This window comes from Haliotis cracherodii, unplaced genomic scaffold (genome assembly GCF_022045235.1).
Source record: "Haliotis cracherodii isolate W230 unplaced genomic scaffold, xgHalCrac1.p SCAF_16, whole genome shotgun sequence".
Taxonomy (NCBI): Eukaryota; Metazoa; Mollusca; class Gastropoda; order Lepetellida; family Haliotidae; genus Haliotis; species Haliotis cracherodii.
Genome location: NW_027266271.1, coordinates 5,767,812 through 5,781,394, shown reverse-complemented (window position 1 = coordinate 5,781,394; position 13,583 = coordinate 5,767,812). Strand labels below are relative to the sequence as shown.

Below are 13,583 nucleotides of genomic sequence, written 5' to 3'. Positions count from 1 at the left end.
GGGTAGAAGTGACTAGTTGGATTAATCTTGACAAAATCTATAAGCCATATATTTTCATTAAAAGTTAACTGAAGTAATTTTGGTAACAGCCTTCAATTTCCTGGCTAGCTGATGAGCCATCCTGTCAAAGGCATCAAGTGAGATATCTGTTACACACTTGCTCAGGCTTGTTTGTTTCCTCTGCCTCGGAAATCAATGAGTTGTAGACCAAGCGAGAACCTGAACATTCCTTGAACTGTTCCCAGAACTGATATTGCCCCAAGATATATCCTCCTCACTGATTACAGAAACACCTCCCATAAGGGGAGCACTTATCTTATTTACAGAGAAAAATACATTACTGAAACAATCAGGTTCTCCCTTCTGAGATTATCAAGAAATCCTTTGATGAAAGCAGCAACATTTAATAGGAATGTGCTGATTGTGGAGATCTCTGCCCCACCTTGGTTCCCCTCCCCACAGATGTGCTAGACTAGACCACCTTTTGCTGACATTCAAGTACTTGCATGGTTGGTTGTGTTTTCACTTGGTAAGTAAGTGTTGCATGTTGATTCCCAAATTGAAACAATATGTTAACCCTGAAATCTAAACATAAAAGAATTTAGTGATTCCTAAATTGAAACAATATGTTAACCCTGAAATCTATACATAAAAGAATTTGGTGATTCCCAAATTGAAACAATATGTTAACCCTGAAATTTGTACATAAAAGAATTTAGTTTGAAACCTACAAACAACCGACAAGTGGTATACAATCAACAAATGTATTAAAAAAATCAATTCAGCAAATCAACACAAATTACTGCACAGCAATTACAATGGCAGTACACAATAGAGTGGTAGTACAATATTCAATGACAGTATACAATATCATGGCAGTGGTCAGTATCAAATACAAAAATACAGTGGTAATAGCAAAAGTCAGTGATGATAATATATAATCACCCAGCAGTGACAGTGGCCAAGCTTCCATGATAGGCTAGGCAAGGATACAGTGATGATGGGCGATCCTCAACATGAAAGCTATGAAAGCAATGAAAATGTGTGAGATACGTAAACACCCCTTATATACAACCTAACAAGCTACTGGAAACTTTTCCATACTGTGCCCTCATCACATAGAATTTTACAGATATGTTGGTAACATGATATCACCGTCTGCCGTATACTGGATGAGAAGTTTACACACCACACTAGCATCTAAATATAGTAACTTCCTGATGACTTATCACTGTCCAAACACAATACAATTAGAATCTGCCGAATCCCAAGAGAAACAATGCAACACAGCTACAATCACTGTTAAACAATAAAATACACTGCCATATAGCAGTAGCTACTGGGAAGATTGCAGCTTTGTGTGTGAGATATGTCCTTACAGCTCTTCACCATTAACACTATCTCAACACCATAAACCTCACAATTTTAGACGATTGATCACATCACATTTTTTAAGAGGAATTTGACCATGTTTTACATTCACACATGCACATTCTAGTTGAGATGTCATACAGTTTTAGTAAAGGGGTTGCAATCCACATGGCTGACTTTTTCACAATGTTGATGTGCAGACTCTCCAGTAAGATATGACCTGATAATAAACTAGTTTTTAGTATTTAAGTGTTACAGAATAGAATTCAAGTGGACAATGGCTTTCATCAGATTTTTAAAGGCTCAAAATGATTTGGAAATCTAGGAATTTGCTTTCAGCTCATTGATGTCTTGAAAGAAGGGTGGAAGTATTCATTTCCTCATTCAGGTCAAACTCTCCGTGTGATAAAAAGCAATACAAAAAGGTGGAAAGGCTTAAGGTGTTAGTGTTATTCAACAGCAAGTTGTCCTGGAGGTGGAGAATCAAGGTCGCACCTCCTCTGGGAACATCCCAGGCACTGGACCAATGATGTCTTCAGTCACATCAAAGAAGTTGACAGCTTAAGAAGATCACCAAAGCTATGATTCTCTCTGATGTAATTTAAAACATAAATCTTGATTGGTGCATTGAAAGACTTCAAGTGTTGCGTCTATTATTACAAAGTGTCTCCAGTTGAAGTATGCGAAGAGAACGATTATGACTGACACTCTGATGAACTGTTGCCTCTCCCCCAAGGTGATAGCCAACCCATAATTTTCATCAGGGGCTTAGTGCCTGCTTTACTAATTTGATACATTGTGCCACAGTATTTAGTGAGGCTGGAAACAGTAAACACCAGAAGAGTAACTCCAATTGCTTGTCCGAATGAGCTCCCCAAAATCTGAAAATTGTATTGATTGGAAAAGATTCATCTGAACGAGTTGAATGAGATCTGGTACAGCACTGCCAGCAAGCAAACAGCCAGTAGGGTTATTTTAATTATGTTGTCAAGTGGGGAATTAGCACAAGCCCTTCTGAAAAATCATGACAGTATCAAGGCTGTGCCAAATTTGAATACTTAATCATGATCAAGATTTGAGGGAGAGATTGATGGTGAACAGAGCCTCAACAGTACCATTGTGTGGAATGTTTCAGCTGAAAGCCACTTCAGTTCAGTCAGTGTTATGAAGTGTTACAAACAGTTTCTGAAGGATATTGTGTCTGTAAATCTTGATTTATGTTGTATCATTATACTTTGACTATTTGAAAACAATTATCAGTTAACACACTTATTGTGTAATGTGACTTGAAATGGTCCTAGCTTCAGTGTAAGCATCACATCCGAGTTAAGAACCATGCGCCCCTCAATTGGTGCTGCACCAGCGTGTGTGAAGTGTAAATAATGTAGGCTTCCAACACAGGATATGATGTGTAGATGACACTGATTGTCAAGGTATGTAACAAGATCGACCAATCAGTCATATATGTATCAGCAAATTGTGGGCTTGTCAGAAGGACTTAAGTCTTCTTAAGACAGTAGTGTATAGTTGCTGCCTTGTTAATTGATCTCATATTTATAATGTTGGAGCAAGATTGTAAATCTGTAGCTGCAGTTGGAGCGGCTATTATTGTCATGGCTTCTGCTAAACACTTCCTGTCTTAATGGGTATATCGATCTCTTCTCCTGATCGGTGATGCCCTACTGGCATAAATCACAGGCTATTGGATACTGTTTGGACCATGATAACAGACTGTTTGCATGTAATTGTCTGTAATAGAGGAAACTCTATCAGCAGAGAATCCTCAGTGCATGTGGGATTTGCATGTTGTGTGAAGCAGTGCTGGTGATGGTTGTACTGAAGGTTGTGCATGTTGTGTGAAGCAGTGCTGGTGGTATATTGGTACTGGAGGTTGTGCATGTTGTATGAAGCAGTGCTGGTGGTGGAGGTACTGGAGGTTGTGCATGTTGTGTGAAGCAGTGCTGGTGGTGGTGGTACTGGAGGTTGTGCATGTTGTATGAAGCAGTGCTGGTGGTGGTGGTACTGGAGGTTGTGCATGTTGTGTGAAGCAGTGCTGGTCATGGTGGTACTGGAGGTTGTGCATGTTGTATGAAGCAGTGCTGGTGGTGGTGGTACTGGAGGTTGTGCATGTTGTATGAAGCAGTGCTGGTGGTGGTGGTACTGGAGGTTGTGCATGTTGTGTGAAGCAGTGCTGGTCATGGTGGTACTGGAGGTTGTGCATGTTGTATGAAGCAGTGCTGGTGGTGGTGGTACTGGAGGTTGTGCATGTTGTGTGAAGCAGTGCTGGTCATGGTGGTACTGGAGGTTGTGCATGTTGTATGAAGCAGTGCTGGTGGTGGTGGTACTGGAGGTTGTGCATGTTGTATGAAGCAGTGCTGGTGGTGGTGGTACTGGAGGTTGTGCATGTTGTGTGAAGCAGTGCTGGTCATGGTGGTACTGGAGGTTGTGCATGTTGTATGAAGCAGTGCTGGTGGTGGTGGTACTGGAGGTTGTGCATGTTGTGTGAAGCAGTGCTGGTCATGGTGGTACTGGAGGTTGTGCATGTTGTATGAAGCAGTGCTGGTGGTGGTGGTACTGGAGGTTGTGCATGTTGTGTGAAGCAGTGCTGGTGGTATATTGGTACTGGAGGTTGTGCAGGTTGTATGAAGCAGTGCTGGTGGTGGTGGTACTGGAGGTTGTGCATGTTGTGTGAAGCAGTGCTGGTGGTGGTGGTACTGGAGGTTGTGCATGTTGTGTGAAGCAGTGCTGGTGGTGGTGGTACTGGAGGTTGTGCATGTTGTGTGAAGCAGTGCTCGTGGTGGTGGTACTGGAGGTTGTGCATGTTGTGTGAAGCAGTGCTGGTCGTGGTGGTACTTGAGGTTGTGCATGTTGTGTGAAGCAGTGCTGGTGGTGGTGGTACTGGAGGTTGTGCATGTTGTGTGAAGCAGTGCTGGTGGTGGTGGTACTTGAGGTTGTGCATGTTGTGTGAAGCAGTGCTGGTGGTGGTGGTACTGGAGGTTGTGCATGTTGTGTGAAGCGGTGCTGGTGGTGGTGGTACTGGAGGTTGTGCATGTTGTGTGAAGCAGTGCTGGTGGTGGTGGTACTGGAGGTTGTGCATGTTGTGTGAAGCAGTGCTGGTGGTGGTGGTACTGGAGGTTGTGCATGTTGTGTGAAGCAGTGCTGGTCGTGGTGGTACTTGAGGTTGTGCATGTTGTGTGAAGCAGTGCTGGTGGTGGTGGTACTGGAGGTTGTGCATGTTGTGTGAAGCAGTGCTGGTGGTGGTGGTACTGGAGGTTGTGCATGTTGTGTGAAGCAGTGCTCGTGGTGGTGGTACTGGAGGTTGTGCATGTTGTGTGAAGCAGTGCTGGTCGTGGTGGTACTGGAGGTTGTGCATGTTGTGTGAAGCAGTGCTGGTGGTGGTGGTACTGGAGGTTGTGCATGTTGTGTGAAGCAGTGCTGGTCGTGGTGGTACTGGAGGTTGTGCATGTTGTGTGAAGCAGTGCTGGTGGTGAGGGTACTGGAGGTTGTGCATGTTGTGTGAAGCAGTGCTGGTCATGGTTGTACTGGAGGTTGTGCATGTTGTGTGAAGCAGTGCTGGTGGTGGTGGTACTGGAGGTTGTGCATGTTGTGTGAAGCAGTGCTGGTGGTGGTGGTACTGGAGGTTGTGCATGTTGTGTGACGCAGTGCTGGTCGTGGTGGTACTGGAGGTTGTGCATGTTGTATGAAGCAGTGCTGGTGGTGGTGGTACTGGAGGTTGTGCATGTTGTGTGAAGCAGTGCTGGTGGTGGTGGTACTGGAGGTTGTGCATGTTGTATGAAGCAGTGCTGGTGGTGGTGGTACTGGAGGTTGTGCATGTTGTGTGAAGCAGTGCTGGTCGTGGTGGTACCGGAGGTTGTGCATACTGTGTGAAGCAGTGCTGGTGGTGGTGGTACTGGAGGTTGTGCATGTTGTGTGAAGCAGTGCTGGTGGTGGTGGTACCGGAGGTTGTGCATGTTGTGTGAAGCAGTGCTGGTCGTGGTGGTACCGGAGGTTGTGCATACTGTGTGAAGCAGTGCTGGTGGTGGTGGTACTGGAGGTTGTGCATGTTGTGTGAAGCAGTGCTGGTGGTGGTGGTACCGGAGGTTGTGCATGTTGTGTGAAGCAGTGCTGGTGGTGGTGGTACCGGAGGTTGTGCATGTTGTGTGAAGCAGTGCTGGTCGTGGTGGTACTGGAGGTTGTGCATGTTGTGTGAAGCAGTGCTGGTGGTGGTGGTACTGGAGGTTGTGCATGTTGTGTGAAGCAGTGCTGGTGGTGAGGGTACTGGAGGTTGTGCATGTTGTGTGAAGCAGTGCTGGTGGTGGTGGTACCGGAGGATGTGCATGTTGTGTGAAGCAGTGCTTGTTGTGGTGGTACTTGAGGTTGTACATGTTGTGTGACGCAGTGCTGGTGGTGGTGGTACTGGAGGTTGTGCATGTTGTGTGACGCAGTGCTGGTCGTGGTGGTACTTGAGGTTGTACAGGCACAAACTTAACACCGCTGACCAAAAAAGACAAGTGTAGATTGCTATAGACAGAAATAAAATGTTGTTTGAATTTTATGTCAACTGTTCAAACAATGGCAGTATAGTTTGTTTGAAAAAGAAAAAGTAAAAGCACAAAATTAATGTTATTCTCACCAAGAAAACATTTAATGAAGCATGCCATTGTTCACATTTACTGAATCAGGCAAAGTAAAGCAATGAATGGTTGTTTTGATTGAGTGAACTTTGGAATTAAATATGTTATGGCTGTATTCTTCATTGATGTGACTATAATACAGTAGACACAGGTTGATGTAATCTGTCCAGTTCCGTACAGACACATTCATATCGTAGCATCACAGACAGTAGACACAGGTTGATGTAATCTGTCCAGCACCATACAGACACATTCATGTTGTAGCATCACAGAAAGTAGACACATATTGATGTAATCTGTCCAGCACCGTAAAGACACATTCATGTTGTAGCATCACAGACAGTTGACACAGTTGTCCAGCACAACAAATGCCCATCACACACACTGCATCACACACACACACATAAGTGGATTTTCTGAGAAAATATGTTGGTTTTTTTTCATATTTTGAACTTAGAACTATGTTGGAGTCAAAGTTGGGGGTAATAGTAAGTGCTGTTCACTGTTTGTCTTGTTCCTGTGGAAATCAGTTTATTGTATGTCAAGGTGCTGCATGTGGCTGGAGAGAACATCCCTAATCGCCAGTGCTTGGACCATATTAGGTTTGGTGGGCAGCTTCCTGAAACTAAGACAGGTTATGACTAGTGAACACATGTTCGTTTGAAGACTTTTACATCCACAGACTGCCTGTTGAATGTTAAGCTGAGTGTTTGTCCTCTGATGCTGTGATGTTGCAGATATTGTTAGAAAGTGTATCTTTGATGCAGAGGTCTTTGAGAGAAGAGAGGTGATGTTTCAAGTCTGATGGTGCTATTCAATCTGTCTAAGTGCCTATCTATTGATCATGGCCATTTCTCAATATCTTGTCAGACAAACGGCAAGCAAATCTGTGCCTCCCATCGTCCTGAGTCCAGTATGTTCTGACTGTTTCTCTGCCAGTCCCACTCACTGTGCCAGCCACACTTGGGATTGAACTGATACATAGAAACTTTGAGCCATCAGTTGATAAAAAGCAAGTAATGGATTGGCATGGCCCTGATTTGATGGTGGGTGTTCCAGTAGTTGAAGACGGTAGTAGTTGATGAGGTGCTACTTGCTGTCTCTGGCTGGCAGGGTGGGGCAGGCATCATATGACATGAAAACAGAAGCTTCTAATGGAGAATATGTTCAATGACTTGAACAGTTTCTCCAATGTGTTCGTTGACTTGTACAAAAGCTCCAATGTGTTTGACGACTTATAGAATTACTCCAGTGAGTTAGGTGATTGTACAAATGCTAAATCATAGCTGATGAATATCTATAATATAATGCAATTAAGAATGTGTGTATTTGTGATGATAGATAGTCATATTCAGGAGAAACTTAAAGTTATGTTCCATATGTCGCTGTGTATAAGGCGAGTTTGTCGTACCTACAATTAGGGGGCTTTCAAGGAGGGGTCTTCTTATACACAGGATGAAGAGTTTGGATGTTTTTTCCCCAACTTAAAGACATTACTGTGAGCATGAAACATCAGAAATACCATGTCAACAAATCAGTACTGAAGTTCGTAAACTAATCATGTAATTATACTCTCTGGTTATAACATTTTTTTATTGGTTATCTGGACTTATGTTTGTAATCTATTTTATTAATTTTATTCAAAATTTCATTCAATATTTATTTCCATTTATTTCGGCAAAATTGTGTGTGAAGTGATCGAAAGATAGCACATCTCACTGTTATTTACACTAAACCATTGTCAGATTATATGTCAACATAAAGTTTTTGGACGATACAGTGTTTTTTAGTCTTCGGAAGACAAATATGTTTTTATTGCAAATGGAGGGATTGTGTATTCACTGGTGATGTGCTTCATTCTGAATTGCGTTATAGGCGGGGTATATAAATTAGCATCAATTTTGAAGGCTTGTACAATGGGGCTGCTTTATATGTGGGATTGCTTTATAGACGGCGATATATGGTAGGCAAAAGAGCTTGAATATTATTTTGTAAAAAAGCATTCAGTGTCAGTTGTGTACATGTTAGTACATGGTATTTGAGTGATCTCCAAGATGTGTATGTGCATTGTCTGATTGTCCATGAATACATGTTGGTGTAGTTTGCATTTCTGTGTTCACCTTGATGACAGTAATGACGTGATATTGATGTGGTGTATTGTCCCTGGCGTGGGAGCATTGGCCGTCTGGCTATTGATCCCCACACAAAGCTACTATAGCAGAAGTCTCTTGTAGTTCCGTGTTGCTAAACATTAATAAGTTCTTTGGTACAAAATATATAACTAGTCATGCGTTACACTGTTGTGTGGACTTTGGCTTTTTCATCTTTAAAACCGTAATGACTTATTTCGCAAGTGGATCCATTGAATATTCATTGAGAAACTGTACTAACTATCTATCTAACTGTCTATTTATCATCCAAATTCGCTTCCACAGGAGAGATTTGGTGAGATTAAGTGATATCTCCTAGGAGATATTGCTATAGTGAATTGTATTGATGTGTTGCAGACCATTGTGACATCATCAGGTACCCTGACATCACTTATCTCTCTGCCTTTTACACTCAAGGCACTGGTTATTACTCTTTACAAACAGAAAAAGTTGGAAGTATTTTGGATGAGAAGTAGAATCTCAGCCTTTGACACCCTCTCTGTGTTCAGTAGAGGTTGATAAAGGCTGTATTAACCTTCTGTGTGTTCAGCATAGGTTGATGAAGGCTGTGTTAACCATCTGTGTGTTCAGCAGAGGTTGATAAAGGCTATATTAACCCTCTCTGTGTTCAGCAAGGTTTGATGAAGGCTGTATTAACCTTCTCTGTGTTCAGCAGAGGTTAATGAAGGCTGTATTAACCTTCTGTGTGTTCAGCAGAGGTTGATAAAGGCTATATTAACCCTCTCTGTGTTCAGCAAGGGTTGATGATGGCTGTATTAACCTTCTGTGTGTTCAGCAAGGGTTGATGAAGGCTGTATTAACCTTCTCTGTGTTCAGCAGGTGAGGGGTTGATGAAGGCTGTATTAACCTTCTGTGTGTTCAGCAAGGGTTGATGAAGGCTGTATAAACCCTCTCTGTGTTCAGCAAGGGTTGATGAAGGCTATATTTAAGCCCTCTCTGTTTTCAGCAAGGGTTGATGAAGGCTATATAAACCCTCTCGGTGTTCAGCAAGGGTTGATGAAAGCTATGTAAACCCTCTCTGTTTTCAGCAGGTGAAGGGTTGATGAAGGCTATATTAACCCTCTCTGTGTTCAGCAAGGGCTGATGATGGCTGTATTAACCCTCTCTATGTTCAGCAAGGGTTGATGAAGGCTATATTAACCCTCTCCGTGTTCAGCAGGGGTTGATAAAGGCTATATAAACCCTCTCTGTGTTCTGCAGGTGAGGGGTTGATGAAGGCTGTATTAACCCTCTCTGTGTTCTGCAGGTGAGGGGTTGATGAAGGCTGTATTAACCCTCTCTGTGTTCATCAGGTGAGGGGTTGATGAAGGCTGTATCAACCCTCTCTGTGTTCTGCAGGTGAGGGGTTGATGAAGGCTGTATTAACCCTCTCTATTTTCAGCAGGGGTTGATGAAGGCTATATTAACCCTCTCTGTTTTCAGCAGAGGTTGATGAAGGCTGTATAAACCCTCTCTGTGTTCAGCAGGGGTTGATGAAGGCTGTATTAACCCTCTCTATTTTCAGCAGGGGTTGATGTAGGCTATATTTACCCTCTCTGTTTTCAGCAGAGGTTGATGAAGGCTGTATCAACCCTCTCTGTGTTCAGCAGAGGTTGATGAAGGTTGTATTAACCTTATCTGTGTTCATCAGAGGTTGATAAAGGCTGTATTAACCTTTTCTGTGTTGAGCAGAGGTTGATGAAGGCTGTATCAACCCTCTCTGTGTTCAGTAGAGGTTGATGAAGGCTGTATTAACCCTCTCTGTGTTCAGCAGAGGTTGATGAAGGCTGTATTAACCTTCTGTGTGTTCAGCAGGTGAGGGGTTGAGGAAGGCTGTATTAACCCTCTCTGTGTTCAGCAGAGGTTGATGAAGGCTGAATTAACCCTCTCTGTTCAGCAGGTGAGGGGTTGATGAAGGCTGAATTAACCCTCTCTGTTCAGCAAGTGAGGGGTTGATGAAGGCTGAATTAACCCTCTCTGTTCAGCAGGTGAGGGGTTGGTGAAGGCTGAATTAACCCTCTCTGTTCAGCAAGTGAGGGGTTGATGAAGGTTGAATTAACCCTATCTGTTCAGCAGGTGAGGGGTTGGCGAAAGCTGAATTAACCATGCTTTTGTATGTTTTCAGCGCGGGGAGTCGCGGGAGGGACTGATGAAGGAGCTGGAGAGGGAGAGGATGCTGAGAGTGGATGCTGAGCAGCGGCTACTGGAGATGAGGGTGGAGAGTGACTCCTGCCGCTCCAGGCTTCAGGCTCTGCAGGAGGAGTTCAAGAAGTAAGTATATGTGTTGTAGTGGTGGGAATAGCAGTATATGTGTTGTAGTGGTGGGGACAACAGTATATGTGTTGTAGTGGTGGGGACAACAGTATATGTGTTGTAGTGGTGGGGATAGCAGTATATGTGTTGTAGTGTAGGGGACAACAGTATATGTGTTGTAGTGGTGGGAACAACAGTATATGTGTTGTAGTGGTGGGGAAAGCAGTATATGTGTTGTAGTGGTGGGGATAGCAGTATATGTGTTGTAGTGGTGGGGATAGCAGTATATGTGTTGTAGTGGTGGGGATAGCAGTATATGTGTTGTAGTGGTGGGGATAGCAGTATATGTGTTGTAGTGGTGGGGAAAGCAGTATATGTGTTGTAGTGGTGGGGACAACAGTATATGTGTTGTAGTGGTGGGAATAACAGTATATGTGTTGTAGTGGTGGGGAAAGCAGTATATGTGTTGTAGTGGTGGGGATAGCAGTATATGTGTTGTAGTGGTGGGGATAGCAGTATATGTGTTGTAGTGGTGGGGATAGCAGTATATGTGTTGTAGTGGTGGGGAAAGCAGTATATGTGTTGTAGTGGTGGGGACAACAGTATATGTGTTGTAGTGGTGGGAACAACAGTATATGTGTTGTAGTGGTGGGGAAAGCAGTATATGTGTTGTAGTGGTGGGGATAGCAGTATATGTGTTGTAGTGGTGGGGATAGCAGTATATGTGTTGTAGTGGTGGGGATAGCAGTATATGTGTTGTAGTGGTGGGGAAAGCAGTATATGTGTTGTAGTGGTGGGGATAGCAGTATATGTGTTGTAGTGGTGGGAACAACAGTATATGTGTTGTAGTGGTGGGGAAAGCAGTATATGTGTTGTAGTGGTGGGGATAGCAGTATATGTGTTGTAGTGGTGGGGACAACAGTATATGTGTTGTAGTGGTGGGGATAGCAGTATATGTGTTGTAGTGGTGGGGATAGCAGTATATGTGTTGTAGTGGTGGGGACAACAGTATATGTGTTGTAGTGGTGGGGATAGCAGTATATGTGTTGTAGTGGTGGGGATAGCAGTATATGTGTTGTAGTGGTGGGGATAGCAGTATATGTGTTGTAGTGGTGGGAACAACAGTATATGTGTTGTAGTGGTGGGGATAGCAGTATATGTGTTGTAGTGGTGGGGATAGCAGTATATGTGTTGTAGTGGTGGGAACAACAGTATATGTGTTGTAGTGGTGGGGACAACAGTATATGTGTTGTAGTGGTGGGGACAACAGTATATGTGTTGTAGTGGTGGGGACAACAGTATATGTGTTGTAGTGGTGGGGATAGCAGTATATGTGTTGTAATGGTGGGGATAGCAGTATATGTGTTGTAGTGGTGGGGATAGCAGTATATGTGTTGTAGTGGTGGGGATAGCAGTATATGTGTTGTAGTGGTGGGAACAACAGTATATGTGTTGTAGTGGTGGGGAAAGCAGTATATGTGTTGTAGTGGTGGGGATAGCAGTATATGTGTTGTAGTGGTGGGGATAGCAGTATATGTGTTGTAGTGGTGGGGAAAGCAGTATATGTGTTGTAGTGGTGGGGATAGCAGTATATGTGTTGTAGTGGTGGGGACAACAGTATATGTGTTGTAGTGGTGGGGATAGCAGTATATGTGTTGTAGTGGTGGGGATAGCAGTATATGTGTTGTAGTGGTGGGGACAACAGTATATGTGTTGTAGTGGTGGGGATAGCAGTATATGTGTTGTAGTGGTGGGGATAGCAGTATATGTGTTGTAGTGGTGGGGAAAGCAGTATATGTGTTGTAGTGGTGGGAACAACAGTATATGTGTTGTAGTGGTGGGAACAACAGTATATGTGTTGTAGTGGTGGGAACAACAGTATATGTGTTGTAGTGGTGGGAACAACAGTATATGTGTTGTAGTGGTGGGAACAACAGTATATGTGTTGTAATGGTGGGGAAAGCAGTTTATGTGTTGTAGTGGTGGGGATAGCAGTACATATTATTATCAATGATTAAAGAAAACAGCTGCGTTAGATGCCACGAAGTGGAAGGGGGATATAGGAATGGGTGCCGTCCTTCTGTCCGTCCGTCCATCACATTTCGTTTCCGGAGCAGATCTTGAAAACCGTACCATATTTCTTCACCAAACTTGGCACATAGATAGATCTAGTGGTGAACTGGTGCCTTTTGATAGTGTGGGATTTTTAAAAAAGTTATTTTTTGAGTTTCCATGGCAACGACTTTGATTTAGACTGAAAATGGCAGTAGTCCTCGTTTCCGGAGCAGATCTTGAAAAGCGTACCATATTTCTTCACCAAACTTGGCATATAGATAGATCTAGTGGTGAACTGGTGCCTTTTGATAGTTTGGGATTTTAAAAAAGTTATTTTTTGAGTTTCAATGGCAACGACTTTGATTTAGACTAAAAATGGCGGTAGTCCTCGTTTCCAGAGCAGATCTTGAAAAGCGTACCATATTTCTTCACCAAACTTGGCACATAGATAGATCTAGTGGTGAACTGGTGCCTTTTGATAGTGTGGGATTTTTAAAAAAGTTATTTTTCGAGTTTCCATGGCACCGACTTTGATTTAGACTAAAAATGGTGGTAGTCCTCGTTTCTGGAGCAGATCTTGAAAACCGTACCATATTTCTTCACCAAACTTGGCACATAGATAGATCTAGTTGTGAACTGGTGCCTTTTGATAGTGTGGGATTTTTAAAAAAGTTATTTTTCGAGTTTCCATGGCACCGACTTTGATTTAGACTGAAAATGGCGGTAGTCCTCGTTTCCGGAGCAGATCTTGAAAAGCCTACCATATTTCTTCACAAAACTTGGCACATAGATAGGTCTAGTGGTGAACTGGTGCCTTTTGATAGTTTGGGATTTTTTAAAAAGTTATTTTTCGAGTTTCCATGGCACCGACTTTGATTTAGACTGAAAATGGCGGTAGTTCTCGTTTCCAGAGCAGATCTTGAAAACCGTACCATTTTTCTTCACCATATTTTGCACATTGATAGGTCTAGTGGTGAACTGGTGCCTTTGGATAGTTTTGGATTTTTTTTAAAAGTTATTTTTTGAGTTTCCATGGCAACGACATTGATTTAAACTGAAAATGGAAGTAGTCCTAGTTTCCGAAGCAGATCTTGAAAAAAGTACTATATTTCTTTACAAA

At 43.0% G+C, this 13,583-nt stretch overlaps 1 protein-coding gene across 7 annotated transcripts in view; it reads left to right on the top strand.

Moving 5' to 3' along the window:
- LOC139463750 (serine-rich adhesin for platelets-like) overlaps positions 1-13,583 on the top strand; it is a 167,603-nt gene that overhangs the window by 131,715 nt on the left and 22,305 nt on the right. For all 7 annotated transcript variants that reach the window (XM_071245016.1, XM_071245019.1, XM_071245018.1 and 4 more), the window contains one exon: positions 10,281-10,426. In XM_071245016.1, the coding sequence (XP_071101117.1) occupies positions 10,281-10,426 (146 nt within the window). The remainder of the gene's footprint in view (positions 1-10,280; positions 10,427-13,583) is intronic.